The sequence below is a fragment of the Mobula birostris genome, chromosome 27 (genome assembly GCF_030028105.1).
Source record: "Mobula birostris isolate sMobBir1 chromosome 27, sMobBir1.hap1, whole genome shotgun sequence".
Lineage (NCBI taxonomy): Eukaryota > Metazoa > Chordata > Chondrichthyes > Myliobatiformes > Myliobatidae > Mobula > Mobula birostris.
Window position 1 is genome coordinate 21516976 of NC_092396.1, and position 26785 is coordinate 21543760.

Consider the following 26785-nt stretch of genomic DNA (forward strand, 5'->3'; position numbering starts at 1 on the left):
TCCCCATGTGGATGCTGCATTCTGTAGCACTTCCCCCTGCTGCCTCAGCTCTCGGGCCCTCTGGTTCGATCCTGGCCTCAGTTTTGCTCTTCTGTTTTAAGTTTCTTACCAAGCGGTGGTTGGCATCCGTCCGTCTCGAAGGACAATGGGTGGTGATGATCGTCATCACAAGCCTGGCCAGAAGGTATAGAGATCCTGAGATGCCCAGTCGTCAAGATCCCCCTCGTGCCCTCACTGGTGTAGTCCAAAGGAAAGCTAATGAAGCGATACGTTTGGCACCAGCTTGGCGGCAGGAGCTGCCGGAAGGATGTTCAATGACTTCCAGACGCCTTAGGGGCTCCACTCCGGATTTGCTGTCTGGGTTTACTCCCGTAGCCTTCATCTCTCCTGAGGCTGCCCACAAGGCAGTGGGGGTATTTACCCACAGCTGGGGGTCTGGTTCATGAACGCCAGGGTGTGTCCACATGTTGGTGGGCCTGCATGCATGTTACGTGTACAGGGCCCAGACCTCCTCCCCGTCCTCTGTAGTTCTGCCTGAGTCCGAAGGGAGTTCAGTTTCCGTGTGTCGCCAGCGAGGAGGCACTACATGAGGCTTGCCTGTTGGAGAGGCTGTGTACCGGCAGGCAGAGACTCACACATTCAGCTCTCCTTTTCGGGAGGCTGCTAGGCAGTGGTGGAAGCTGAAAGTGAGAGCGGCAAGTGCTACCCACTACACTACCACACTAGATGCGTCACAACAACCATTTTGACAGCATCTTACAAAGTAGAAATTAAGATTACATTCAAAGTGTGAAGAAGAATTAAACTTGTAATTGACACTGTTCTCAATGAATGAAAGGTCTGTTTAAGGACTGGAGCAATTGATCAGAGTTTTATGATTAATATGAATCTTGGATCTTCTGTGTCAGCAATGCTATGGGTGCATGCTGTGTGGAGGGGTCTCATTCATCATATCACTGCCTTGTCACCCACTTCGTCCCTGTATATTGTTTTTAACAAGCAGTTTGATTCACTTCCCCAATTAGTTCCCTAAAACTATATCTGAAAGGTCTGCATTGGCAGTCATACCCTCAGCTGTCAAGACTCTCAGCTCTGCCCTTAACTTTTCTGCCCCTCTATCTCTCGTCCTTTTATTGTCCTGGCATTTCAGCCGTCCACCATAATATCTTGGTGTAATTTTTGGCTGGTATTATACCGAGACCATTATGGATTATTGTCATGATGCCAAGGATGTACAAAAACAAAGCACTTTAGGTTCTAAACAAGTTCAAAATTCAAGATTTGTTTAATGTTATTTCCTGTACATAAATGACAGAGAACAAAATAGTTATTACTCCAGATTCAATGCAGCACAAAAAAAATAAACAACATAATAAATACTAATACATAAGCTAGCTGATATACATAGCTGATGTCCGTAAAAGTGACTGACGGAAAATAATAAGGTAGTGTGAACATAGTGGGTGGAGGTGTCGATCAGCCTTACTGCTTGGGGAAAGTAACTGCTTTTGTGTCTGGAGTTCCTGTCGTGGATGCTACATAGCCTCCTCCCTGATGGGAGTGGGACAAACAGTTCTTGAGCAGGGTGGGTGGGATCCTTCATGATGTTACTGGCCCTTTTCCAGTACCTTTCTATATACAGGTTTCCCCCGCCATCCGAAGATAGAGCGTTCCTATGCAACAGTTCGTAAGCCGAAATGTCGTAAAGCGAAGAAGCAATTACCTTTTATTTATATGGGAAAATTTTGTGAGCGTTCGCAGACCCAAAAATAACCTACCAAATCATGCCAAGTAGCACATAAAACCTAAAATAACAGTAACATATAGTAAAAGCAGGAATGGTATGATAAATACACAGCCTATGTAAAGTAGAAATACTTCTCTACAACGATTGCCTGCACAGATCTCCGTAGCGAAAATCTCACACAAGTACTCTCGGCAAAAACACTCTCTCCAGTAACCTTTAAACTGTGAAGCTGCCAAACCTACCAAATAACACGTTAAAAATACACAGCCAATATAAAATAGAAATAATGTATGTACAGTGTAGTATCACTTACTAGAATAGGGAAGACAACGTCGAGCACACTGATGATGGTGTGTTAGACTGAGTCGTTGCAGGTTGGGGTGGTGCAGTGGCCCCCACCCTCCGGGCTACCGACCCGATACATTGCCGCGAAGAACGCAGCTGGAGGCACCCAGCACATCTTTAAGAAAAAAGCCGAAATAAACATGCTAATTAATTAGGTGCTGCCTGGCACGTAGATGTCAGTGCAGATCAGAGGCGATTGCTGATTGCATCGCCTCTGATCTGGGCCGACAATTACTGTGTGCTGTGTGCCTCCTGGCTGCCGCTGCATTCTCCACGAATCGGTACAGTATCTGTCTGCGGCCCGGGGGTTGGGGTGGTGGGACACGGGGGTGTCATCTCTTCGTCGATCAGGGCTGGCAGCTCATCTTCTCCTATGACTGCCCACCTCGATGTCGAAGGTCGAGGTTCGTCGTCTGCTGTGGCTGATGTGGAAGGCTTGCTTGACTGCTGAGCTTCGCACATTTTTCTATCATACAATTGTTTGTAAGGACTCAAACCACCCTGCAAATATTCCCTAAACCTATGTACCCCTTCAAAATTAAAGTCGTACTTTATCACTGCAGCAAAAATCTCATGCAGTTGTTCCACCTTCGCTACTGCATTCGGTTTCGATTGTTAACCTTTCCTCTTTCAACTGCATCAGCTCTTCAGCTATCAGTTCTTGGTTATGGGATGCCAAAACCTCTTCAACATCATCTTCGTCAGCTTCCACAAGCCAAACTCACTTTGTCCTTGCTTTGTTCACCATGATCGAAATGCTTAATTATGTCTAGTTTTACGCTAAGTGTAACACCCTTACGAGCTCTTTCAGGCTTTTCTGACACCTTAGAACTCACCTCGCTAACAGCTGCTCAATGCAGTGTGTTTCAGCAATGCCGTTCCGAATCCGGAGGAGAGCGGCTGCTCGTGGCGCGCGCTGCCTTTTTTTGCGCGCTGATTTTTTATCGCGCGCTGCCTTTCTTTGTAACAGTAAAAACACCTTCTGAAAGCGAAAACAGGGTACTAATGTAGGTCTTTCGTAACAGTGAGGTTTCGTAAAGCGAACGTTCGAAAAGCGGGGGACACCTGTATAGGTCCTTGTTGACGTGTCGGCTGGTGCCAGAGATGCAGTGGGCAGTTTTGACTACCCGCTGTAGAGCCTTCCTGTCTACCACTGTGCAGTTTCCCTACCAAGCTTGTATATAGAAGGCCTTCTATATATTGGCGAGACCCGACGCAGACTGGGAGACCGCTTTGCTGAACACCTACGCTCTGTCCACCAGAGAAAGCAGGATCTCCCAGTGGCCACACATTTTAATTCCACATCCCATTCCCATTCTGACATGTCTATCCACGGCCTCCTCTACTGTAAAGATGAAACCACACTCAGGTTGGAGGAACAACACCTTATATTCCATCTGGGTGGCCTCCAACCTGATGGCATGAACATTGACTTCTCTAACTTCCGCTAATGCCCACCTCTCCCTCGTACCCCATCCGTTACTTATTTTTATACACACATTCTTTCTCTCACTCTCCTTTTTCTCCCTCTGTCCCTCTGAATATACCCCTTGCCCATCCTCTGGGTTTCCCCCCCTCCCCCTTTTCCTTCTTCCTGGGCCTCCTGTCCCATGATCCTCTCATATCCCTTTTGCCAATCATCTGTCCAGGTCTTGGCTCCATCCCTCCCCCTCCTGTCTTCTCCTATCATTTTGGATCTCCCCCTCCCCCTCCCACTTTCAAATCTCTTACTAGCTCTTCCTTCAGTTAGTCCTGACGAAGGGTCTCGGCCCGAAACGTCGACTGTATCTCTTCCTAGAGATGCTGCCTGGCCTGCTGCGTTCACCAGCAACTTTGATGTGTGTTGCCAGAGCTTTAACCTGTTTCCCAAATATGAATGTCCATGTTTGACGTGAGTTCAATTTCTCGCGCGATTTTGTCGATTCAGTGTATTGGTTTCTGCTGGGTGCTCCCTCCCAAGTAGTCTGATTCTACCCTTTTCTTCCTTTTGTTTTTGCTGTTTTGCGGCAGCAGTGCAGCGCAAGACCTAAATACACAAAGAGTGTAAAAGACGAATAGGTTCATGGACTGCTTGGAAGTCTGACGGTGGAGGGGAAGAAGCTGTTCATAAACATCGAGTGTGTGTGGGTATCCCCTCCGATGAAAGGAGGGCTAGTCCCAGATGGCAGATGTCTTTATTGATGGATGTCACCTTCTTGAAGCACTGCTTCTTGACGACGTCCCCGATGGTGTGGAGACTTGTGCCTGTGATGGAACTGAATGGTGTACAACTTTCTGCAGCCTCTCTAATCCTGTGCATTGGAGGCTCCATATCAGACTGTGATCAATGCTCTCCACTGTATAACTACAAAATTTGCGAGAGTCTTTGGTGACATACCAAATCTCTTCAAGCTCCTAATGAAGTAGAGCTGCTGGTGTGTCCTCTTTGTGATTGCATCAATGTGTTGGGCTCGGCGTAGAACCTTTGAGATGCCGACGCCCAGGAGCTTAAAGCTGCTCATCCTTTCCACCGTTGATCCCTCTCTGACGACTGGCGTGTGTTTTCCCGACTTCCCCTTCCTGAAGCCCACAATCAGTTCCTTGATCTCGCTGATGCTGAGTGTGAGGTTGCTGTGACATCGCTCAACCAGCTGATCTACCCCACTCTTGTATGCCACCTTGTTGCCGTCTGAGATTCTAACAACAACAGTGGTGTAGTAGGTGAGCAGTCACTTGGGCTTGCAGGATCCCTGTGTTCACTCTCGTCCAGCTGTCTTGAGGCCAAAGGCGTCCACAACCTCTTAGTGACTGAATTGAAGCAACAGCCATCATCAAAGACCCCCCACCTTTCAGCCATGCCCTCTTTTCATGGCTACCATCGGGCAGATGGTACAGAAACCTCAGGTCCCACCCCACGAGGTTGAGGAACATCAGACTCCTGAACTGGCACGGATAACTTCAATCACCAGTATCAACTGATTCTACAACCTTTAGACTCACTTTTAAGGATTCTTTATAACTCATGATTTCAGTTTTTTTAATTTGCTAAATTTGTCTTCTTTTGCACATTAGTTTGTCAGTCTTTGTTTTTGTAGTTTTCCATAAGTTCCATTGTATTTTTTCCTGTAAATGCCTACAAGAAAACGAATCTCAAGGTAATATGTATGTACTTTGATGATAAATTGAACTTTGAACTTTGAATTGTTGTAAATCCCATGGGATTCTCTTGTGCCCTTTAAGGGGGACAACGTGCTGTTCTTTCCCTCTCAGGCACGTGTGAGACCAGGAGCACAACAACAGGGGTGATCTTCACTTCCTCTTTGAAATGCTGCAGTTCACTTCATTAGAGATGGCCTTAAATCAGGGGTTCCCATCCTGGGGTTCACAGACCCCCCTTGCGTAATGTCCATGGCATAAAAAAAAAGTTGGGAACCCTTGCGTTAAATGTCGACCTTTCCAGCAAAGCCCCTATCCAAGGAAAACAAAACCTCAGCTTCCTCTCCATATGTTACAGCTGCTTTTGTTTTCAACAAAGCCCCATCCATTTTCATGGCATGTTACCTTGCCAAGATTAATCATTGAAGTTTCACAATCCCTGGCAGTTGCGTTAACAGAAGTAGAAAAAAAGCTTAAATTTAGAAGGAACATTTTGTGAATCCTGGTGAAGTCGCTGTGCTGACATAGGAAAACACAGCAGGCAGTTTGCACGTACCAAGGTCCCACAAACAGCACACGATAGCCCGATAATGTTGGTAGAGAGACAAATTCTGCAACAAGTACAAGGCAAGTTACCCCACAGTTCTTGGAGCCTCTTCCAAAAGACAACATGTTTGGTGATACAGCAATCTGTTATTTTTATTTCTGTTCGCGGTTCAACACTCTTTGCATCGCATCTTAGACAAATGACTTGCTGTCTCACAGGTCACCAACCAAAACTAAGACTGCTCCCTAAAAATATCAAAGCTGCAGCTGGATGAGTGATGCACAATATTTAAACTGTTTCAGAAATGACTGATGATGGAGCCATACCCTGGATTTGTTCTGGTTGCAACTGACATTAAGAATCCTGAGCTGACTGTTTGTATGCACAATGCACACAAAATGAATTATTTGCAAACGTAGCTTAGTAATAAAAGGCACTTGGCAAAGATCAACCTGCCTGCAAGTACCTTCAGTACGACAAGATCGACATTCGTTCTTCTTGTAAGATAATTTAGCAGGGAAACCTAACTGGTCCATGATTCCCATCTAAGCCAGTCCCATTGGCCAATATTCCTCTAAGCCTTTCCTATTCATGTACTCCAAACACGTGACTTCTACGGCCAAGAATAACGGGGACAGCAGATTAATGGGAATGCCACCAGCTGCAGATGAAAATACGCCTCCGTCCTTCATTGCAAGTTGGTCGAATTCGTGGATCTTCCCCCCACAGGACCTTGGGGATTCTGGAACGACAGCAGTGGTTCAAGATGGACCTTCACCAATACTGTCTCAAAGGCAATTAGGGATGGGCAATAAATTCAGGTCTTTTGTAAGTAAAGCTAATCCACTATCTAGATTTCACACAAAAAAAAGACTCTTTCCAAGCAATATAGATTTTCCGACTGTTTAATTCTGGTTTTCGGGTGCACAAATCCTCATCATTTTTTAGCATAAACCTACGTGGTTTAGACCAGGGGTTCCCAACCTTTGTTACGCCATGGACCTCTACCATTAACCAAGGGGTCCACAGGCCCCAGGTTGAGAACCCATGGTTTCGAAGAAGCCAAATAAAACAGTATATTAATGTAATACAATTATGCAAAACATTGCAACTTACTTGGTCTTCTCTGGGTGAGGTGTCCTCAGTGAGTGAACATTGAGGTAGAAGTGCTCTGCCACAATAAAGCTTCTGGCTCCAGTCACCAGGTGACGTGGGAACAAATTTCTCATGTCACCCAGTTCTGCTGTCTCCTTGCTTTGTTTTGTTCAGCAAGTCAGAGGGCCATGAAACAATACCAAACGGAGTGAGCTGGCAGATGAGGGTAAGAGGCCACTGGAAGGGGCACCCTCAGGGTAAATGGACAGCGTTAACATAGAGGCACTGGGAAGAGCAGTCTGTTGGAGGAACTCAGCAGGTCACGCAGCGTACGTGCGAGGAAGCAGATTGTCGGCATTGTGGGTCAAAACCCTGCATCCAGACTGGGTGGAGAGGCAAGATGGCCTGCACAGAGAGGAGAAGGGGGAGAAGCAAGAACGGATTCCAAGGCGATCGATGGACTGAGGAGGGGTGTAAGATGACAAGTTGGTGGCGCCAGGCAGGGGAGATGAGAGGGGGTGGAGCTGGAAGCTTGAGTGATCGATGGAGGCGGAGAAAGAGACAAAGTGCCTGAGAAAGGGAAGTCAGGTTTGACAAACTTTTTGGTGTTCTTTGAAGGACTAATGTGTGCTGCAGATCGAAGGGAACCAATGGATGAAGTATACATAAATTTCCAAAAGACATTGACAAGATGTCACATCAAGGTCATCACAGAAAGTGAGGGAAGGAGGCAGCCAAGGGTCTTATGTGCCTGAGTGGGAGGGGGCTCGATGGATCAAGGAAGGTTTTGCATGGCCTTGATAGGCTGGATATGGGAAAATCTGAAAGTGAAGATAACTGTTAACATAGGAGGAAGCAATGTTTCTTTCTCTCAGGAGACTGTTAGCCTTTGGAACTCATTTCCTCAAAGTGGAGAGGGAGTGGAGTGAGTGAAACGTTAGCAGGTGTAGGCAAGAATAAGGAGTCGAGGTTACGGCCTTGTCAGCCATGATCTTATTGAAAGGCAGAGCAACTGCTAGGGCCAAGGTGGCCTCCTCCTACCCTTGCTCTTAATTTGTTTATGCCATTTTCAATTTAATTACTTGCCCTTTCTTCTCATATCATTTCCTGCACTGTACCCTGGCCATCATTTTTTACTTCACCCAATATTGCACTTTCAACTCTGGGATCAAATCTTCATCACTTTTAGGCCTCGGCCTGTTTAATCAGGATCTTGCTTTTACTCCTGGTCTTGAAAATATTTTTCCTGCTTGTGATCTCCTTGTCCTGCAGGAAGTCATTCACCTTCTGGAGCCGCTGTTCCCGCCAGTGGCCTGGGTCAGGTCATTCTGTGTTTCAGGAGCTCGGCCTTGAGCCTGTCTTCACCGCTCCCGGACCCCGCTTCTCCCAAAATAAACCAAATTTCCTCTGACTGCTATAATCAGGCTAAAGTATAAATCATTAATTTACTTAATTTCCTTGACCCGTCAACAATAAATTAGTATACCGCTCGATCTAAGCTCAGAAATAATTTATAAAAATTTTATGGATTTAATTTGATTCTGCTGCCTTCATAAATCTTTTCGTCCTTTGCAAGCAGCTTGCAAATGTTTCAATTAATTATCTTTCTGCCGCAGTATCGAAATAAATAAGTCTCTGGGTGACATCTCCCCGCTACCAGTCTGAAATTGTAACTAAATATATCAAGTTGTGAATTCATTCATAAAATATTCTGTTAATTTCATTTCGTAGATCCAATCTCCCCCACACCCCATGTAAAAAGTGTAAATGAAATTCGGGATATGGCAAAGTAAAATATTCAGTACAGTTTGCTGAGGAACAACTCTGCTGCTTGCTTCATGTCCTTCTCATCATTCACCCTCTGCTTGCTAACCTCCGCTGGCCTCTTGTTTGGAAATATTTCATTTACTAAGCCCTACCCTGAATTTATGTCTTTTCATGATCTTGCCCCTCCTTTGTGGTCTCCTCCAGCCCTGCACCCCTGCCACTTTGATAAGTGTATCCTCCTTTTTATGTTGCCTTCGGTAGCCATTTTTTCCAGCTCTCTCCTCCTATTTAATCCTCATGTAGTACCCTACCTACAGATTAATTCCCATTGGGAACACTAAGTGTACTGAGTATCGGCAACAGTCTCTAATTCAGTTCCGCTCATTGAAGACTTTGTTATGGTTGTCAATGTGACTCTAATGGGTTACTCTTCCTGTCTATAGTGGAAATCTTGGGCCCCACCAATTTTGCCGTACCTAGTCGATAATCCTAATCGAAATCAGGTTGTGAGTGTGTGGGGGAGACCCGCCTTTCAAGGACTTCCGAGCGGTGGAAAGATGAGACAGCTCATCTGTGTTCAGTTAATTGGATTACGTTTCAAACCAGGTTGGATTAAAGGAGGCCAGCAAAGCGCCTTTGATTGTCACAGTATGACATGACTTACAAGTAAGCCAGAAAACTGGAGGTGGCACATTCAGTCAATCAGTGGACCCGCGCTGTTAAAATTATTTCCTTCTGAAATTACTGTGTTGGTACAATTGTCCTTGAATTCCATTAGACAAAGTATTAAATTATTACAAGTGCATTTTGCATGGTTCAGTTAATACAATTTCACCATGCATTGATTTTCCTTAAATGATTAATCCTACTCACGGCCGTAATTGCCTATTCTTCTAAAGCACGCGAGATAAATTCCACGGTGGCATTTTTATTTTTGCCGCTGTGCTGACCTTAAGTGCGATAGTGAGCATTAAGATGAAACACAAAAGGACATTAAAGAGCAGAGCCAGCAGCTGCTTCCATCAGCCTGCTTGCTGTTGCTAGGTAACAGGAGGAAGTGTGTCCGCAGTGGTAATGGTACCTGACAGGCTAGTGTTTTAGAGCAACGGTGCTTGTTATATATTTAGGCAGAAGTTAAGCAATCTATTATTTAGCAACACACAGGCCAAAGCAGGAATAAAGAGTCATCAAGACCTAGAAGAGAAATGCATAAGATATGTTCCTCACAAGTGGTTAGTGCCCCATTACATTGATCATCCGGATTACATCGTCTCTCAGCTGCTTTATCTCGTTACGGGACAAGTTCATTTCAGTCAAAAGCCTGACTTCACATATAAAAGTGGAGGATTCTGACAGGGCAGGAGATTTGTGGAAGCTTTCAATGGTTTTAATCACGAGGGAATAAGACGAGTAAAGGCAGCTGCTCAGCCTGTCTGAGCTCAGCTCTCTGGAGTTAGGTCATTTGCTGCAGCCGACTCCGTTGGCTGTTGGAGACCATGAGCTTCAAGATGTCCTTGTGGTTGGTTCCGAGGTCTCTGTGTCCTTCACCTGCCCTGGTTCTCTTGGGAAAGCAATCTACTCATCTGTTTTGATGCTGCTTCAGCTCTTGTCCCTACCTCGGCCGATCATGGAACCCTCCTTATTTCTGGAAGTGGCCAGACAGCACTGGGGCTGTCTATTGCCCGATGCTGTGGGAGAAACTTCACCCAGGCTTCAGGCGTTTGAGTCAGAGGCCAAGCAGAGCTGGCACCAGCAGTCGCTGGGGGAGGGGTGATTAACCCTGTCGCCACTTAGAAGTTTTCCAATGACTGCTTCCATCCATATCACAACAAAGTGCCCCATGACTCAGACAAACACGTAAAGCAGAGGGTCAATAGCTTAGTCAATGCAGGAATCTTAAAGGTAGAGAAAATCAGGGAGGGAAAGAGAGGGAGCTCTGTAACTTGGGATCGTGGTAGCTGAAGGCAATGGAGCAGTGAAACTTGGCATGAACAAGAGGTTGGAATCCAACTTGTGTTGTGCTGATATCTCAGACGGTGTCGGAGCAGGAATGGATGCAGAGGTAGAGAGGATTGAAGCCATGGGGGAGCTATTAAAAAGAAGACAACGTTAACCGAAACTGCTCAAATATTCTCAAGATCATTTTCGGGGAAATAGTTGATAAAGTTTTTTAAAAATGTAATTACTTGGATACATTTGAAAGGCATAATGCATTTGGGACCTATATTCGGGCACAAAAGTCAATGTCATGATGGTATCTGCAGGTTAGATGTTCCTGCAGAGTGTTTACTCACATTATCACTGTGAATTGCATTGCAAAGCATAGTGCACGATCAACCCTTATTTCCATACCTGGTTCACACATCTTGTGTTTATTTCATGGCTCTGCTTTCTTCCCTTTCATCTGTGCCAGCCACTTGTCCTTGGCATGTATGGCATGCACCCGAGTAATTATTGGCAACCGTTTAAAGGCACCAATGAAACTGAAATTCCTTTGGCTCATCCGGAGCTTTTTCCCATGTACTTTCCTTTTGGGTTTGCTTTTCCCCCCACCAATCCTACATTTCCACTTTACTGTCCTCCCCGCTCCACTGTGAGTTAATTGGGAATCTTTGTGAGGACTACCCCATTGGGAAATGTACGTATCTCGGTCGATAGAGGAGATGTATATTTAAATAACTAATACATATGATGTGTGCATATTATAAATGTGTGGACAAATAGGAGCTTTGAAAAAGTAACTCATGATGGTCAACTGTAAAATCTAAAATTTAATGCTGTTTTGAAGTGTTTCATTCCTTTTCAAGGGGCAACTGTCAAAGAAAGCTACTTTTTAAACCATATCAACACCATGAGTCCTGATTAAGGGTTTTGGCCCAAAACGTTGACTGTTTATTGCCTTCCAGAGATGACGGCTGACTTGCTGAGTTCCTCCATCATTTTGTGTGTGCTGCTCTATATTTCCAGCATCTGCTGGGTCTCTAGTGTGTATGGTTAGCGCAGTAACCTCGATGGCGGGATGCGCAAGCCGTGGCCTTCGGGCGATGGCGAGGGAGCATCTTCTGCAGGTGGGATTGTTTCAACTGGACACCCCTGCCACAAATTCAATAGGACTCGACAACCCTGAGCCGTGGAGCAGGGGAGAAAGGCACCATCAACAGGGTCCCTGATGACACCCAGTGGCGAGAAAAAGATGGCAGTTTCCAAATAACTGGTGGCTTCTCTCTGGCCGTGGGTGGTGCAGCAGTAGGTCTACAGCAGGCGTTCCCAACCTGGGGTCGATATACCCCTCGGTTAATGGTAGGGGCCCATAGCGTAAAGAAGTTTGGAAACTCCCTGGTCTATGGGGACCTCACCGAACCGTGGGTAAGTTAGTGAGATTAGGAGAGGAAGGTCAAATCCAACTAGCAAAGACCTTAAGCTTCCATTTACTGTGGATTTTCTTGTTCTTTGCACATGCTACTTCAGTCCTGTCTCTTTCAAAGTTTCAAGGTACATTTATTATCAAAGAATGTGTAAATTACACAACTTTGAGACTTGCCTGCCTGCAGGCAGCCACAAAGTAAGAAACCTGTAAGAACCCGATTTAATAAAAATATAAAGACCAACAGCCGGTGCGCAGAGAAAGGGGAGAAAAAACACAGATCATGCAAACCATAGAAGCGAGCAACAACATTCCGAACCCAAATTGAGTCCTTGGATCCGAAGGCTCGGTGTTAGTCCCTTATATTAATGGGCTCGGAGCACAGCGGCCGGGGCAGTCTTCGTAGCCTCAGCACCGTGGAGAGAGGGGTGAACATCACGGGAGAGCAAGCGACGTCTTTGCAGTCTATCCGGGCCGGCGTTTAAATTGTCTAAACAGCGCATGGCACCTTGCACGAGGATCCGGGCCCCGGCGCAGCAGAACGCAGCGGTCCTAGGACTGCGCTGCCTGGCGACGCGCTCCGGGCCCAGGTTTTGCAGCCCAGCCCGAAGCCGCTCCCGGTTCTTCCAATTCGGCTCGACGCCCAGGGCAATCCAGACCTCGCACCTGGGCCAGTCTGTACGGGCATCAGAACTCCTCTGCCTCAACTTCGCAGGTATGGAAGCAGCCAGCAGTCTCTGCTTTAACGTGATGGAAACATAGGTGCATCATCAGCTCCTTATTCCTGGCCTACCATAGTGTACGATTGCGGCTGATTCTTCATCTCAATCCTCCATCAGAATGTTGTTGCTCGCTTCTATCGTTTGCATGATTTGCGTTTCTTTCCCCCTTTCTCTGCGCATCGGCTGTTAGTCTTTATTTTTTTTTAAAATTGGGTTCTTTCCGGTTTCTTGCTTTGTGGCTGCCAGTAGATTAGATCTGCCTCGAGCAGCTCGCAAAGAGTCCAGTGCCATCTTACGCCTTTTGACCATCGTAGGTTTTTACAGATGCACTGCAGAAAGCGTCCAGCTTGGTGCTACAACTGCTGTGCCCAAGTGGGCAGGAAGTTGCGGAGAGCTGTTGACGCAGCTCAGTCCATCTCAAATACCAGCCTCCCCTCCACAGACTCTGCCTGCCCTTGTCACTGTGTCGGGAATCAAAACCCAGTGCCAGCCTAGGCATTCTCTCCTCCTCTCCCCTCTCCCGTCAGGCGGGAGATACAAAAGCTTGCAATCAGGCTCAAAGACAGCTTCCAGCCCGCTGTTATAAGAATCTTGATTGGGCTTCTTGAGCAATAAAGATTGGATCTTGATCTATCTCTTTGTGCTCCTTATTGCCTACCTGCTCTGCACTTCCTCTACACTCTGTGAGTGGTTTTCACTGTACTACCTCCATGCTCTTATTTTTGAAGCGATCTGCATGGGTAGGATGAAAAACAGCATTTTTATAGGTAACAATAGTAAGTCAAATGACATTTCCTTCCCCCTCCCCTTACTCCTGGGTGTATTTTGTTCATATTCAGCAACTTGACTACCACAGTTTTCTCTTGCAGAAGATCCCACAGGTTCATTAGCTTCTGAGTGAAGGGATTTCTCCTCGTTTCTGTCTGAAATGGTTTACCCCTTTGGCAGTCCCTGCACCTAGCCTGTTCAGGTCAAGCAGAACCTTGTACACCTGAGTGAGGTCTCCTCTCGTCCTTTCAGTTCAAGTGAATACAGACCTCATTGACCCACCTCTGTTCATCTGCCATCCCAAGCTCAGTCTGGTGAAACTTCATTACAGCTGGTCAACAGCAAGTGTATCTTCCTTGGGTATGGAGACCAAATTACCACGTGATTCTGCAGGCTTTGCCTCATCAGCCCTCAATATGGCCATTACAAATGACTCTCTAATCATAAGACTGAGGCTCTTGAGGCTCAAGATAGCACCTGCATACAACACTCCTTTGGTCGACGTCTTCTGGATAGATCATGAAACCATATAGTTCACTTCTTCTTTGTCTTTTACGTTTGTTTTTTGTCTTGAATCTGATTTGGGAACTGTTGGAGCCCGTGATTTCAGTTAGGAAATTGGGTGCTTCAGCGCTCTGCAGTCTCCGAGTGGATTCTGGGAGGCAGAGGCAGCGTGTGTGAACCTCGTAATGAGAGAACTGCCGGACGGCACATGAGCCGATGTTCGACACCATTTCACTGGTTAAAGCTTCCATTGTTCTCCGATTAAAGCGATGAGGGAGATTGAAGCATCGAGGCGAACGCGGAAGGTGAGCAGCAGCTGCCTGCCTTCTGATCACTGGGGGTCGCTCTGCTATCAGAGGGGAGAGAGAGACTGCTTATTTATTGCTGGGGGATCACTCTGCTACTGGAGAGAACAGACTGCCTTTTGATCACTGGGGGATCACTCTACTATGGAGCGGGAAGACTTGCCTTTTGATTGCTGGGGGATTGCTCTGCTGCCAGAGAGAGGAGACTGCCTTTTGATCGCTGGGGGATCGCTCTGCTATAGAGAGAGGAGACTCCCTTTTGATCGCTGGGGGATCGCTCTGCTATAGAGAGAGGAGACTCCCTTTTGATCACTGGGGGATTGCCCTGCTACAGAGAGGGAAAGGCCTGCCCCTGTGCCTAGAGAACGTTACCCTGGCTTTCTGCATTTTGGATCTGGACTTGGACTGTAGACTTTTTTATATTCTCTGTTTTTCGCCCGATCTTCCTTATTTTTGTGTGTGTGTGTGTGTGCAGGGAAGGGGATTTTGGGGTCAATGTGCCTGTTCTGTTTTGTTTGTTTTTTTTTTGTGTGGGGAGGAGAGGTTTGGCGGTGGATGTGCCTGATCCGTTTTATTCATTGTTTTTTGTGTGGGGAGGAGGGATTTGGGGTTTGATGATGGTGCTGCTGTTCTTTATTTTACTTGGTTTTGTGGCTATCTGGAGAAGAATCATTTCAGAGTTGTATACTTAGATAATAATTGAACCTCTGACCCTTGAAATTTGATGCCAAGAGAGCAGAAAACATTAATGTATTAGCAACAGCAAAGTGCTAATAAATTGGACTGTTGCGTGGTGCTGTAATGGAGCCTCTTCAAAATCATTAAGGCCAATCATTGCCAGTGGTGTTGAATATCAGATAGAGATGCAAAAAATTATTGATAAATTTGGCCAGTCCAATTTCTGAGGAATTTTATGAAAGCTGAAATCTATCTTTCCAAACCTCACGTGAAAACTGTTCCACGGTTTTTTTTTGTAGATTTAACTTGAGCAAGGAAAGGGTAATGTGTGTTTGGAACGCACACAACTAAAGAGGCCCGTGGATGCTATTCAATGCTGATCAATTGTTTTGAAGAAGCCAACTCGTTTTTAGATCAAATTAAAGTTGGTGAGTGAAAATAGGTGGTTAAGCTTGGAGATCCAGAGGAAAAGTTAATAGCTGCTGTACAGGAATGACGTGAGAAAATAGCCTCCAATAATAACTCATAGCAACGTATTTCAGAGGTGATACCAGAGTATCATAGTGTAGGAAGGATATAGATCACCTCACTGCTGCTAAGCAATGGTTTCTCTTCCTACCATCTAAGTGAAGAGCATAACTTAGAATCACTTTGAGATCACAGAATTAATACACTGGGCCATAGATTAATTGGCCGCTGTAAACCGTCCTCCACATTTGTTGGGATTATGGGGAGAATGGCTTCACAGAATTGGATTGCCCGGTGGGCCACCATCGACTTCATGGGCTGAATGGCCTCATCTGTCTTTAGAAGATATGGGAAATTGGGGCTGACTTCTTATCGTCTGCAGCTGATAAGAGAGGTGCTGGACCCTTTGTTTGATCTTTATTGCTGTCTGTGGTGGGAAATGCATTTACATTTCTTTTTGCACAGCTTTTACTTCCTCTGAAATGCTTTGCCTGAAAAGCAATCTTTGCTCAATAAAGAAAAAGAAAATAAAATTAATATTTATAGTGGCCTTTTAAGACATCCCAAAACATTCCCCAGCCAGTGGGGTCATTTTGAAGTGTAGTCACTATTAGAAGTATTATGCACAGAAATAAGTCATTTGTTCATCGTGCTAGTTGTTAATAGAGGAACCCCATTAGTCGTAAACACCTTCACTGTTTCCCCTAAGTGTAAAATATTCTTTGTCAAGTGCCTAGCAAAATCCCCTTGGAGGAACTGGTTAATTATATCTCTGCAAAAAAAAAACCTTTCCCTCAAATCTCCAGGAATCTTTTGCTGCAAATTTTAAATCTCTATCCATTCCTTCAATAGCCAACTCATGAGAGGAGGTTCCCTCTGCGTACCGGGCCTAAACGTTCCCCCTGATTACCCCTGTATAAAGCCAGTCGTGTTTCTGTGCAGTTTGACCAAATCTCCTGCCGGCTACGTTTGCTGCTGTACTTGCCAGGGTCTGTGGTGGCTTATTTCATTCAGACAAAGCTTCCACATACAGAAATAACTTTTAATGTGTTTTATTATGTTGGTTGTCAGACACACGCTCGCCAGAACACTGGTGGTTACTTCCTTGCTGTGCTTTGAAAAGGTGCCCTTGGATCTTTTATTTGAGAGGGTAAACCTTGGTGCAGGCACTGCTGGCAGCGTGGGTCTCCCTCCATACTGCACCAGAGTGCGAGCAAGTTGTGAAAGTGGAGCTTGGACCCGCAGTCTTCTAATGGCTGCCCCTCACACTCGTGTCCTACTACTCGACCTCATGAAGTGAACGCTTCTTGGTGTCCAGAAAAGGCGCTGGCCGGTCTGGTGCTCAGTCGTTGCTCAGATCAAACGAGCAGCGTTTTAGCTCTCTGGGAAGCAACAACTAGGACTCGAGAATGCGACGTCTTACACGGATTTCACTCAGCTTCTCGGTATCATTGCTGGCAGTTCAAACCCTCTTGTGCAGTATCTTCTTCGGATGTAATACATGTTTTCAATGACCTCTAACCCAGCAGCCTAATCTTAAGTGTTGAGTCTGGGATTATTTTCCCAAGAGACCGGTCTTGATCAGAACTCCGAAATGTTGCCATTTCTGACCTTTCCATTTCGAATCCAAAGCCATCAGTTATTGACATGACTAGGGCTTTTACCAAATATACGCGGAAAACTCCTGTGTTTGGGCTATGCTCCTCACCCTTACTTGCTCCTTGTTGTGTTAAGAAGATAGCAGAATGTAGTGTTTTCTATTGCAGTTTCCATTGAAGGCCTGACTACTTAGTAACACTGGAAGCAAGTCAATGATTTAAATCCTCCCTTGAATTGCTCTTTGTTTTCTCTCTCTCTCTCTGACACAATGTGTTTTTGAGGAACAAAACCCTGTCTGTGTGAATTGGAAGCCACAGTGTACATTCCCAGTTTTCCATCTGACCTCAGAAGGGAAATAGAGATGATGGGTAGTTTGTGCAGCCTCTGCTGCCCAGAAGCCAGGCAAGACTATAGCGTCCCGAAAGCTCCACTCATCTATAAGTAGATTCCCCTTCCACTATCTGCAAAGCATGCACAGTATTTCAGTTACAGCCCACAGTGTTGGTCTTTTCCGATGGTTTAGGCTGTCAAGAATTTCTTCCCTTCTCCCTCAGGGATCAAGGCTGCGTGAGGTCTGAGGTCCAAAGAGAAGCGAGTCCTTGACTCGTAAAACTCGTGCACGGCCCGATGCCAGTGTTTCTGGGTTTGGAAGGTGGTGAGCTGGCCCAAGACCACTCATACACTTTGGCTGGGTACTTGTGCTCCCACAAGCAACTCTGCCAAGGGTTCCTCCTGGCAAATGTACCTTTAGGGTGATGTAAAGGTTGAAGCCTTCATGCACACTGCTTCCCCTCAACACCCCCGGGGAGCTGGATAATTTAGGTACAATTCCAAGTCATGCACACACACAGGGCTCAAAGTACCGTAGGGTGGCTGTAGCATAGTGACTGTCAAAGCCTTCCTTATTGATTTCAAACAAATGGTGTGAGATCAGTGCTATTTTAGACCACTTTCAATGAGATTTTTCTCCCATTTTAACTCTTTTTTTTGCAACATTGATGTCAATTATCATCTCTGTTTTAGAACCCACTGTGCCTTCTCTCCTCAGTAGTCTCACCACCCCGGCGATCTTCTGTAATCTCTGGGCTCCTGTTTAATCCTCATGCAAACTGAGCTCTGAAATTCCCTCCCTTCTGTAAGATGCCTCCAACCTCCGTCCAGTTCTGATTTTCCAATTTAATACCCCTCAACACGGCTCAGTGCCACATTTAGTTGTGACTGTTGCTGTTGTAAAGGCTTTGTGATGCTTTGGTACCCTTGAAGCCACTTCGGCAGTGCACCCTGTTATCCAGCAAGGGGCATCCTCGCGTTCGGTTATTTATTTATTTAGCGGTACTGCGCGGAGTGGGTCCTCACTGCCCTTCGAGCCATGCCATCCCAGCAGCCCCACAACCTCAATGAACCCTAATGTAATCACGGGGCAATTTACAATAACCAGTTAACCTACCTGGTAGGTCTCTAGACTGTGAGAGGAGACTGGAGCACCCAGGGGAAACCTACACATTCCACAGAGACTCCTTACAGAACGGTGCCGGAATCGAACTCGGAACTCCAGAGCACCTCGAGCTGTAATAGCGTCATTCTAACCGCTACGCTACCGTGGTTACTGTGTTTAAGCTGGCTGATTGGAGCCACAATTTCAAGATGGACACACTGCTGCCTAGAGTTACTGTTTTAATAATATGTTGTTCTTAAAGGGACTGACGTCAGGACCCCTGTGTAAACTGGGGTTTATCCTTCCTATTAATGGGGCCAGGGATTCATAATTTCTAAAGACATGTCAAGAGACTCTTGAAAATTATGCTGGGTCGCCGATCACTCCCACACTCCCAGCAGCCCAATTCCAACCCCCCCACCCATTTCCCATTAATGTATTTCTCCCACGTGTTAGTCATTTACCCCCCCCCCCGCAGGTATTTCCAAGGGTAACTTACAGCAGCCAAACAGCATGTCCTTGGGATGAAGAGCAGCCCATGTCTTTGAGACATGGGAGGAAACTAGAACAGCCAGCAGGAAAACTCAAAAATTAAACGGGAGAACGTGCAGCCCCCACAGTGAGAGCACCAGAGCTCGGGATTGAACCAGGTTCACTGGAGCTGTGTGGCAGCAACTCCAGTAGTTGCACCAATGTGTTGGTCTTAGGCTCATGATGTTGAGTGTAAGTCTTGGTTATTTGATAAACAACCTTTCCTTCATCACCCTTACAGAGGGACGACACAAGCATTTTCCATTTCGGGAGACTGCCACACCAGGCATTTATAGTTCACATGTAATTCAGTGTCAACTTAAACCTTTTGTCCATAGAGAAGGCAGGACTCGCTGCTCGTGGTTTTCAATTCACTGCTTGATTTGGACGTGGCCGTCTTTCTTACTGCCAATTGCTTACTTTTTTGTTTGGGATCAAAGCAGATCAAGTGGTCAATAAAAAGACACCACTTATTCAGAAACAAAGTACTACAGACGTTGAAAATGGGAGTTTGAAAGGAGGAAGTGATTTAACCACTGAAGTCAGGCAGCATGTGTGGAGAGGGAACTGCAGTTAATGTTTCAGACGATGTTTTGTCAAAGACAGGGGGGAAAAAGCCCCTAACAGTCATGTCTCTCAAGCTCTCCTGGTCTCCACTCTGTCATGTGCCGTCCATTTTGTTCTTTCTGCTCTTCCATCACCATCACTGTCATCTTTTCTGCAACTTAAAAATTGTTTAATTTATAACCTTTCCACAGCTTTGCTTAAAAATCATCAACTCTGTTTCTCTCTCCACAGATGGTGTTCCACCTGCTGAGTGTTTTCAATATTTCATCTTTATATTGCCAAGTACTAAGGCTGGAAGTTGACATTAAATCTTTAAACTTGTTTAAAATACTTTTTTTTCTCCACAGTTCTAGGCTCAGAGAATATTGTTATGATTATAACCAGTTTATTTAAATTTTTCAATTGACTTTAGCCACCTGGAGTTCTGGGAGCTAACATTCAGGAGCCCTTCATTCCTCTATAAGCAGGTGAGTGCAGATATTTGTGTAAATGGTTTCTTTGTCCCCTGATGGCTTGAATTATCAACATTCATAGATCTTTCCTCAGGGGTACTGTATCATAGCAGTGAGGTCACAGGACCATCGGCCACAGTTCTGGACCGTTGACTATTGAGATGAGTTCAAATCCCACTATGGCAGCTGGGGAACTAGACTCATGAACCAGGGCAAAGAAAAGGGTCACTATAATGCTAACTATGAAACCACTGGATTCTTGCAGAAAGACATCTGATTCACTCATGTCTTTGAGAGAAAGAAATCTGTCTGTTTTCTAAGTAACTACAGACCCACCAACATTATTAACTGTTTAGACCATAAGATATAGGAGTGGAATTCGACCCATTAACTACCTCCCAGTTCAGGCCAGTAAATGTCAGTATTGTCAATGATATCTACACCCTGAGAACCAATAAACAAAATTTACAACAAGGGATACAATGCCTTGAAAGAGTATTCAGCCCCCAGTCCTTCGTTCACATCTGTAAATTTTACAACCAGGGATTTTGATCAACATAACTGAGAATTTTTATTTGTGAATCGCTCCTTTTTTCACGGTGGAGCCCAAAAACAGGGAAAATTATAAAACATGGAAAACTAAAAATTCAAAACCTGAAATGTCAGCAGTTGGAAGTTTTCATCCTCCTTTGCTCAGTGCTTAGTTGAACCATCTCTTGCAGCTATTACAGCCAGTAGTCTTTTTGGATAAGTCTCTATTAGCTTTGCACAAGATGATAGAGCAAAGTTTTCCCATTCCTACTTGTAAAATTGCTCAAGCTACGCCATGTTAGTTGGGGAGCGGTAGTGGACAGCAATATTGAGGTTTTGCCAGAGATGTTCCATCAGGTTAGATCAGGGCTGTGGATGGACTACTCAAGAACATCAATTTTCTTCATTTGAAGCTGCTCCATGTTTGCTCTGGCAGTGTGCTTTGGCTCATTGTCCTGTGGAAAGATGAATTCCTCCCCAGTTTAAGCTTTCCTGCAGAGGCTAATGGGTTTTCATCCAGGATCTCTGTATTTAGCAGTGTTCATCTTCCCATCCATCCTGACCAGATTTAGAGTCCCTGCTGCTGAAAAGCATCCCCATAGCTTGATGCTACCTCCACCTTACTTTACAGTAGGGATGGTGATTCGCGGCAGTAGATTTATCCCATGTATACCCTTATAGCCCAAGGGTATTATGGAGCCATGAACTTCATCTGCAGTTGCCGCCACTGACTTCTGCAGCTGACTCAGAGTGACTGTTGGCTTCTCAGTAGCCTCTCTTACAAGTGCCATTCTTCTCTGGTCACTAAGTTTAGAGGGGTGGCCTGACCTAGGCAGTATTTTTTCCGCTTTTTCACAATGGACTTCATTGAACTCCGAGGTATGTTCAGTACTTTTGAGAGGGTCTTTTACCCTTCCCCAGATTTGTGCTTTTCTGTTATCATTTCCCTGACTCATCTTGAATGCTCTTTTGTCTTAATTTTGGTTTGGTCTGGTAAAAATCTGTATCATGTTGGACCTTACAGTGAAAAGGCTTCTTTATTCTTATGAATTCATTGAAAACAGGTGATCCTCCAATTTTCTACGCCAACAAATTGGATGAGCTGGTGAGGTAATGTATTGCACCTGACGAAAATTAGCACAGTAATTGCAAAGTGGATGAATACTTTTTCAGCCCCACAATTTTTAAATTTTTAATAAATTGTTGACAGGTTTTGGAATGTTTCTTTTGATTTGACATGATGCAAAATGTTTTGCAGGTTAGCTCAAAATGTCCTACTTCAATATATTTTTAAATTTAAAAAATGAGACACTAAGATATGAAAATGGTTGTGGGGCCTGAATACTTTTTCGAGGCACTGTATCTCAAATATGATTGCATTAATCCTCACACACTTCGTAGTTTTTGACTGTACTTCTTTTAGTTGAGCAGCCTTAGTGACAGTCACACGGGATGTCAGCACCGTGTGTCAAAAGATAGGTGAGGCCACATTTGAACACATTTCTTAGAAACACACAATGAGCTACTTTCTTTAAAGCAACGAGTGAGAGAACAACATCTTGCAGGGCAAAAGCCATCTAAAAACAGCAAGTCTCAGCAGAAGTTTTATTTGAGACAATAAAAAAGGGAGGTGTAAACAGAGTGGGAGTGGGCCAGTGTCAGAGTGGTTAGGATTTGGCTCAACAGGCTTCAGTGAGAACAGGCAAGGAGAGTGTGAAACTCAAAGGTTTTAGAGAGAAGGCACAGGTAAATTGTTTTTTTTATTTTCTGTAAATCCTTGGTATTTAGTTCAGTGTAGGCAGGAATGCTCCTCCTGTGAGATGTAGGATTTCAGGGTACCTGACACTCTCCCTGATGTTTACACCTGTGCAGGAAATGCACCCAATTTCAGCTCCTGACTGACAAGGTCAAGGAACTGGAACTGGAGCTGATGCACTCAGGACTATTCAGGAAGCTAAAAACCTCACAGATGGAACTTTCACTGAGGTGATCACAACAAGGGTGCAGGCTTCAGGCAGGAAGTAGATGGGTACCAACCAGGAGAGGTAAGGAGAGTAAGCAATCAGGGCAAGGTTCCCCTATGGCCATTCTCCTCAGCAACAAGTACGCCCCTTTGGATAGTGTGGGAAGGGTGGGGTCGGGGGTGGCCTATCAAGGCACAGCGGCAGCAGGCACCAGACCAGTGGCACTGTGGCCATCTCTGAGGCTCAGCAGGGAAGGGTAAGTTCAGGCTGGAAAGTAGTGATCGGAGACTCGACTTGTAAGGGGACGGACAGGCGATTATGTGGCTGTGAAAGAGATACCAGGATGGTGCGCTGCCTCCCAGATGCTCGGATCCGGGATATCTTGGAGTGGCTGCAGGATTTTCTCAAGGGAGAGGGTGAGCAGCCAATGATCGTTGGGCATATTGGCACCAACGATGTGGGTGGAAAGGGGGAAGAAGTCCTGTGCAGAGAGTATAGCAAGAGGCCGAAGACCAGGACTTTAAGGTCGTAATGTCTGGATTGCTCCTAGTGCCATGTGCTGTTCGGTACAGGATGAATGAGTGGCTGAGGAACTGGTGCAGGGGGCTGGGTTTCAAGTTCTTGGATTATTGGAACCTGTTCTGTGGTGGGGTGACCTGTACAAGAGGGATGGGTTGCATCTAAACAGGAGGGGAACCGGGAGGTTCTCTCGTGCTGCTCAGGAGGGCTTAAACTAGTTTGGCAGGGGGATGGGGAACCGGGGAACCAGAGAACCAGGTCAGAAAGTGGAGTGATGAAGAGGAAGGTCGACGTCAGGGCCGGTTAAAGCAGATATGATAGGATGGAACAGGTCATTTGAAAGTGTTTGTAAACACTTCAGATGTGTAAAATGGTAAAAGTGATGAACTTAGAGCATGTTGTAACCATTATAGAGACTTGGTTGAGAGAGAGGGACAGGAATGGGTGCTTAATATTTCAGGATTTCGATGTTGTAGAAAAGATAAGGAGGTAAAAGAACAAGAGGGGTTGCACTACTAATCAGGGACAATATTAAATCTACACTCAGAGGGGACATAATGGAGGGCTCGTTCACTGTGTCTATGTGGGTAGAACTCAAAAATGGGAAGGGTGTTTATGGAATCTTGCTGTGCTGCAACATCTGCCCTCCCTCCATTGATGAGTACCTGCTCAAACGATGTCATTGCTTGTGAAGTGCTTAGGAATGCTCTTGCCCCATTTGTCCACTTCACCTCATTTCACTTCTGTCACAAACACAGTGTTTTTGTTTTCTTCCTTTTGGCCTCAGTGCTTCCTGCTTGGGAGCTCTAGCAGTGGTGCCTGCTGATTAGGAACAAGTTTAGACCTCACAAGAGCAGTGGGAATGGGGTCCTGGGCACGCGGTTCTTTGTGATTGCTGCTTATAGTACGCTGTCTCCCAGTTTGCTCTGTGTAATGTGATGGGATTACCTGAGTCCCCCCACCGCTAAACTCGTTCATGCAGGTATTGTATTGGGTATTCCACATCTCTCCATTGCATCTTGTGACATTCCTTTATCTACTAGAATCAGCCTTGTGCATTACCCAGATTCTGTGACATTGCTTCACCTGTTGTCAGCCATTTGTCTTTACTGTCAGAGGCCCTGCTCTGTTCCAAGGAGGTCCCATTGCCGTACAAGAATGCACTTCTGTACCCCACTGGCATGGCACCTGATTTCTTTTTTCAGCTGGTGGGCAGTCCTCTGCTACAGCAATACTAAGAAGCTTTCCTGGATTAAACAATCGATGTTTCCGGCCAAGACCCGTCATCGGGACTAGAAGGGGGAGGAAGCCAGAGGAAGAAGATGTGGAGAGGGGAAGGAGTACAAGCTGGCAGATGATAGGTGAGACCAGATGAGGGGGAAGGTGGGGTGAAGTCAGAAGCTGGGAGGGGATTGGTGGAAGAGGTAAAGGGCATGAAGAAGAAGGAATCTGATTGGAGAGGACAGTGGACCATGGAAGAACGGGAAGGAGAAGTGGAACCAAAGGGAGGTGATGGGCAGGTGAGAAGAGGTAAAAGGGGAACCAGAAAGGGGATGTGAAAAAGAGAGAAGGGGGAGAAACTACTAGAAGTTTGAGAAGTTGATGTTCATGCCATCAGGTTGGAAACTACCCAGACAAAATATGAGGTGTTGCCTCATCATGACGATAAAGTAGACCATGGACAAAAGCATTGACTGTTCGGTCTGCCCCATAAATACTGCCTGATCTGCTGAGTTCCTCCGGCGTTTCGTGCGTGTTGCTCAAGATTTCCAACCTCTTGTGGTTAAGAAGCTTTTAATGCAGCCTCCAGAAGCTCTCAACACAAACTCCGTGCTGCATCCTGTCAACGTGGACGTGGTATTAAAAGCGAGCCAAACCCATACAGCTCCAGCATCCCTGAAAATCTCGATGAGTCCTTCACAAGATGCACATTGAAAGATGTAGCCAGTTGGTGCGTGGATGGGGCACAGAGGCAACCAACCTGAGATTGATACTGACTAGGACACTGCAAAACTCTTTGAAATGTACCAAAGGAACTTGTAAGTCCATCCAAAAGGCAAATTAAAATTGGAATAGTATTCCAATTTTACTAAATTGTAGCAATGATAATTCTTAGTAAATTGTAGCAATGATAATAATCCAATCCGAGATCATAGCACGGCAAAGGAGGCAGCTGTTTGGTTAATGATGACTTGAGTTTCCAAACCATCCATCTCTCCTGCTCCTGGTGATTAAGAAGCATTGTAAATGCAAACCATCCTTCCTGCAATACAGGGGCCTACTTTCCGTTTCACTGCAACCGTGACAATCTGACAGTTTTGTAGATTTATTCATAATGTGTATAAAACCTCTTTCCTGAAGCACACTTAATAGAATTGCTTCATTTAACACGCAGGAGCCCTTTGGTTCATTGCTCCCGTACTAAACCAACGGATCTTTATAGACTCAAACAACAGGAATTCCGCAGATGCTGGAAATTCAAGCAACACACATCAAAGTTGCTGGTGAACGCAGCAGGCCAGGCAGCACCTCTTCCTAGAGATGCTGCCTGGCCTGCTGCGTTCACCAGCAACTTTGATGTGTGTTGCGGATCTTTATAGACTGTTTGCTTTGTGTTTGTATAACCACTACAGGGACCTAAATAATTCTGAACTTGTATAATTACTCATTATTTCTGCTGCCAACTATTGTTAGCTGCAGACGACGAGATTATCTGAGTGTGAGCTGTTTATCAGTATCCATAGTATATTTTAAGACAATTATTAGAAGGCTGATATCGACTGGACCGCTAATATCTAGCTGGCACATAATTTCCATTAATGGCTGTCTGCTGCTGCCTGATATTATCGCAGGTCATAAAATGCAGAAGATGCAAAGCTGCAGGGTAGTGCAGACGTCGTGTTTGGAAATGGGCAGGTGATAGGTAAAGCAGGGTGGGGGGAGACTACCTGACAGGGCTGGTGGTGGTCAGAGTTCAAAGTACATTTATTATCAAAGTGTGCATGCGGTATACAGCCCTGAAATTCGTCTCCCCCCACGGGCAGTCACGGAACAAAGAGCGACCGTGGAACCAACCCGTTCAAAGGAAAACACCAAACCCCCTGCACCCCCCAAGCGCAAACGGCAACAATAAGAACAATCGAAAACGCAAAAGGCATATTTCAGTACGGTTTGTTAGAGTGTTAGAATTGAGTTGCTGAATAGTAAGTTGGGAATCGAGGACTGGCGTTTAGAGGTTTGGAGGACGACCCCGTGGAGCTCAGTTCCAAGGTGCTGGCTGCTTTATCTTCCCCCACTATTCCTCCCCTCTCTTCATGAATGGTCTTTAGAACGACAGTGTATTGGTGCATACATCGGCCAGGTAATAATTTGCATTATTTCTATGAAGTCAAGAGCAGGTTACAGACAGGAATCCTGGCCATTTTATTTTCTGATCCTACCCAAGAGTGAAAACCAATGAAGGCACTCCCCTAACTCCCACAGCCGAGGCCTGAATCCCCTTCAATGATTCCTTTACTAATCCAGTCACTGAGAAGGTTGTTACTTTATTTTGATTTATTTTTGTTATTTTAACCTTTATGATTGACTTTACCAGTGTTTCCCCTTCTGTGGAAAGGTGTGTCAGTGCTGTAGCATGGTGCTGAGAGAGTATCAGAGATGGATCGTCTTCTAAACGACACTTTCAACTGATGTCTTGTGTGCCCAGAGGTGAACAGCAGAAATACCTCAGGATTCCTGGCCA

The 26785-nt window shown here is 45.5% G+C and overlaps 1 protein-coding gene across 2 annotated transcripts in view; it reads left to right on the plus strand.

Annotated features, from left to right (window-relative positions):
• The window catches only part of pusl1 (pseudouridine synthase like 1), a 101939-nt gene that overhangs the window by 60033 nt on the left and 15121 nt on the right, over nt 1–26785 (plus strand). For both annotated transcript variants that reach the window (XM_072245069.1, XM_072245070.1), the window contains exon 6: nt 19990–20044. In XM_072245069.1, the coding sequence (XP_072101170.1) occupies nt 19990–20044 (55 nt within the window). The remainder of the gene's footprint in view (nt 1–19989; nt 20045–26785) is intronic.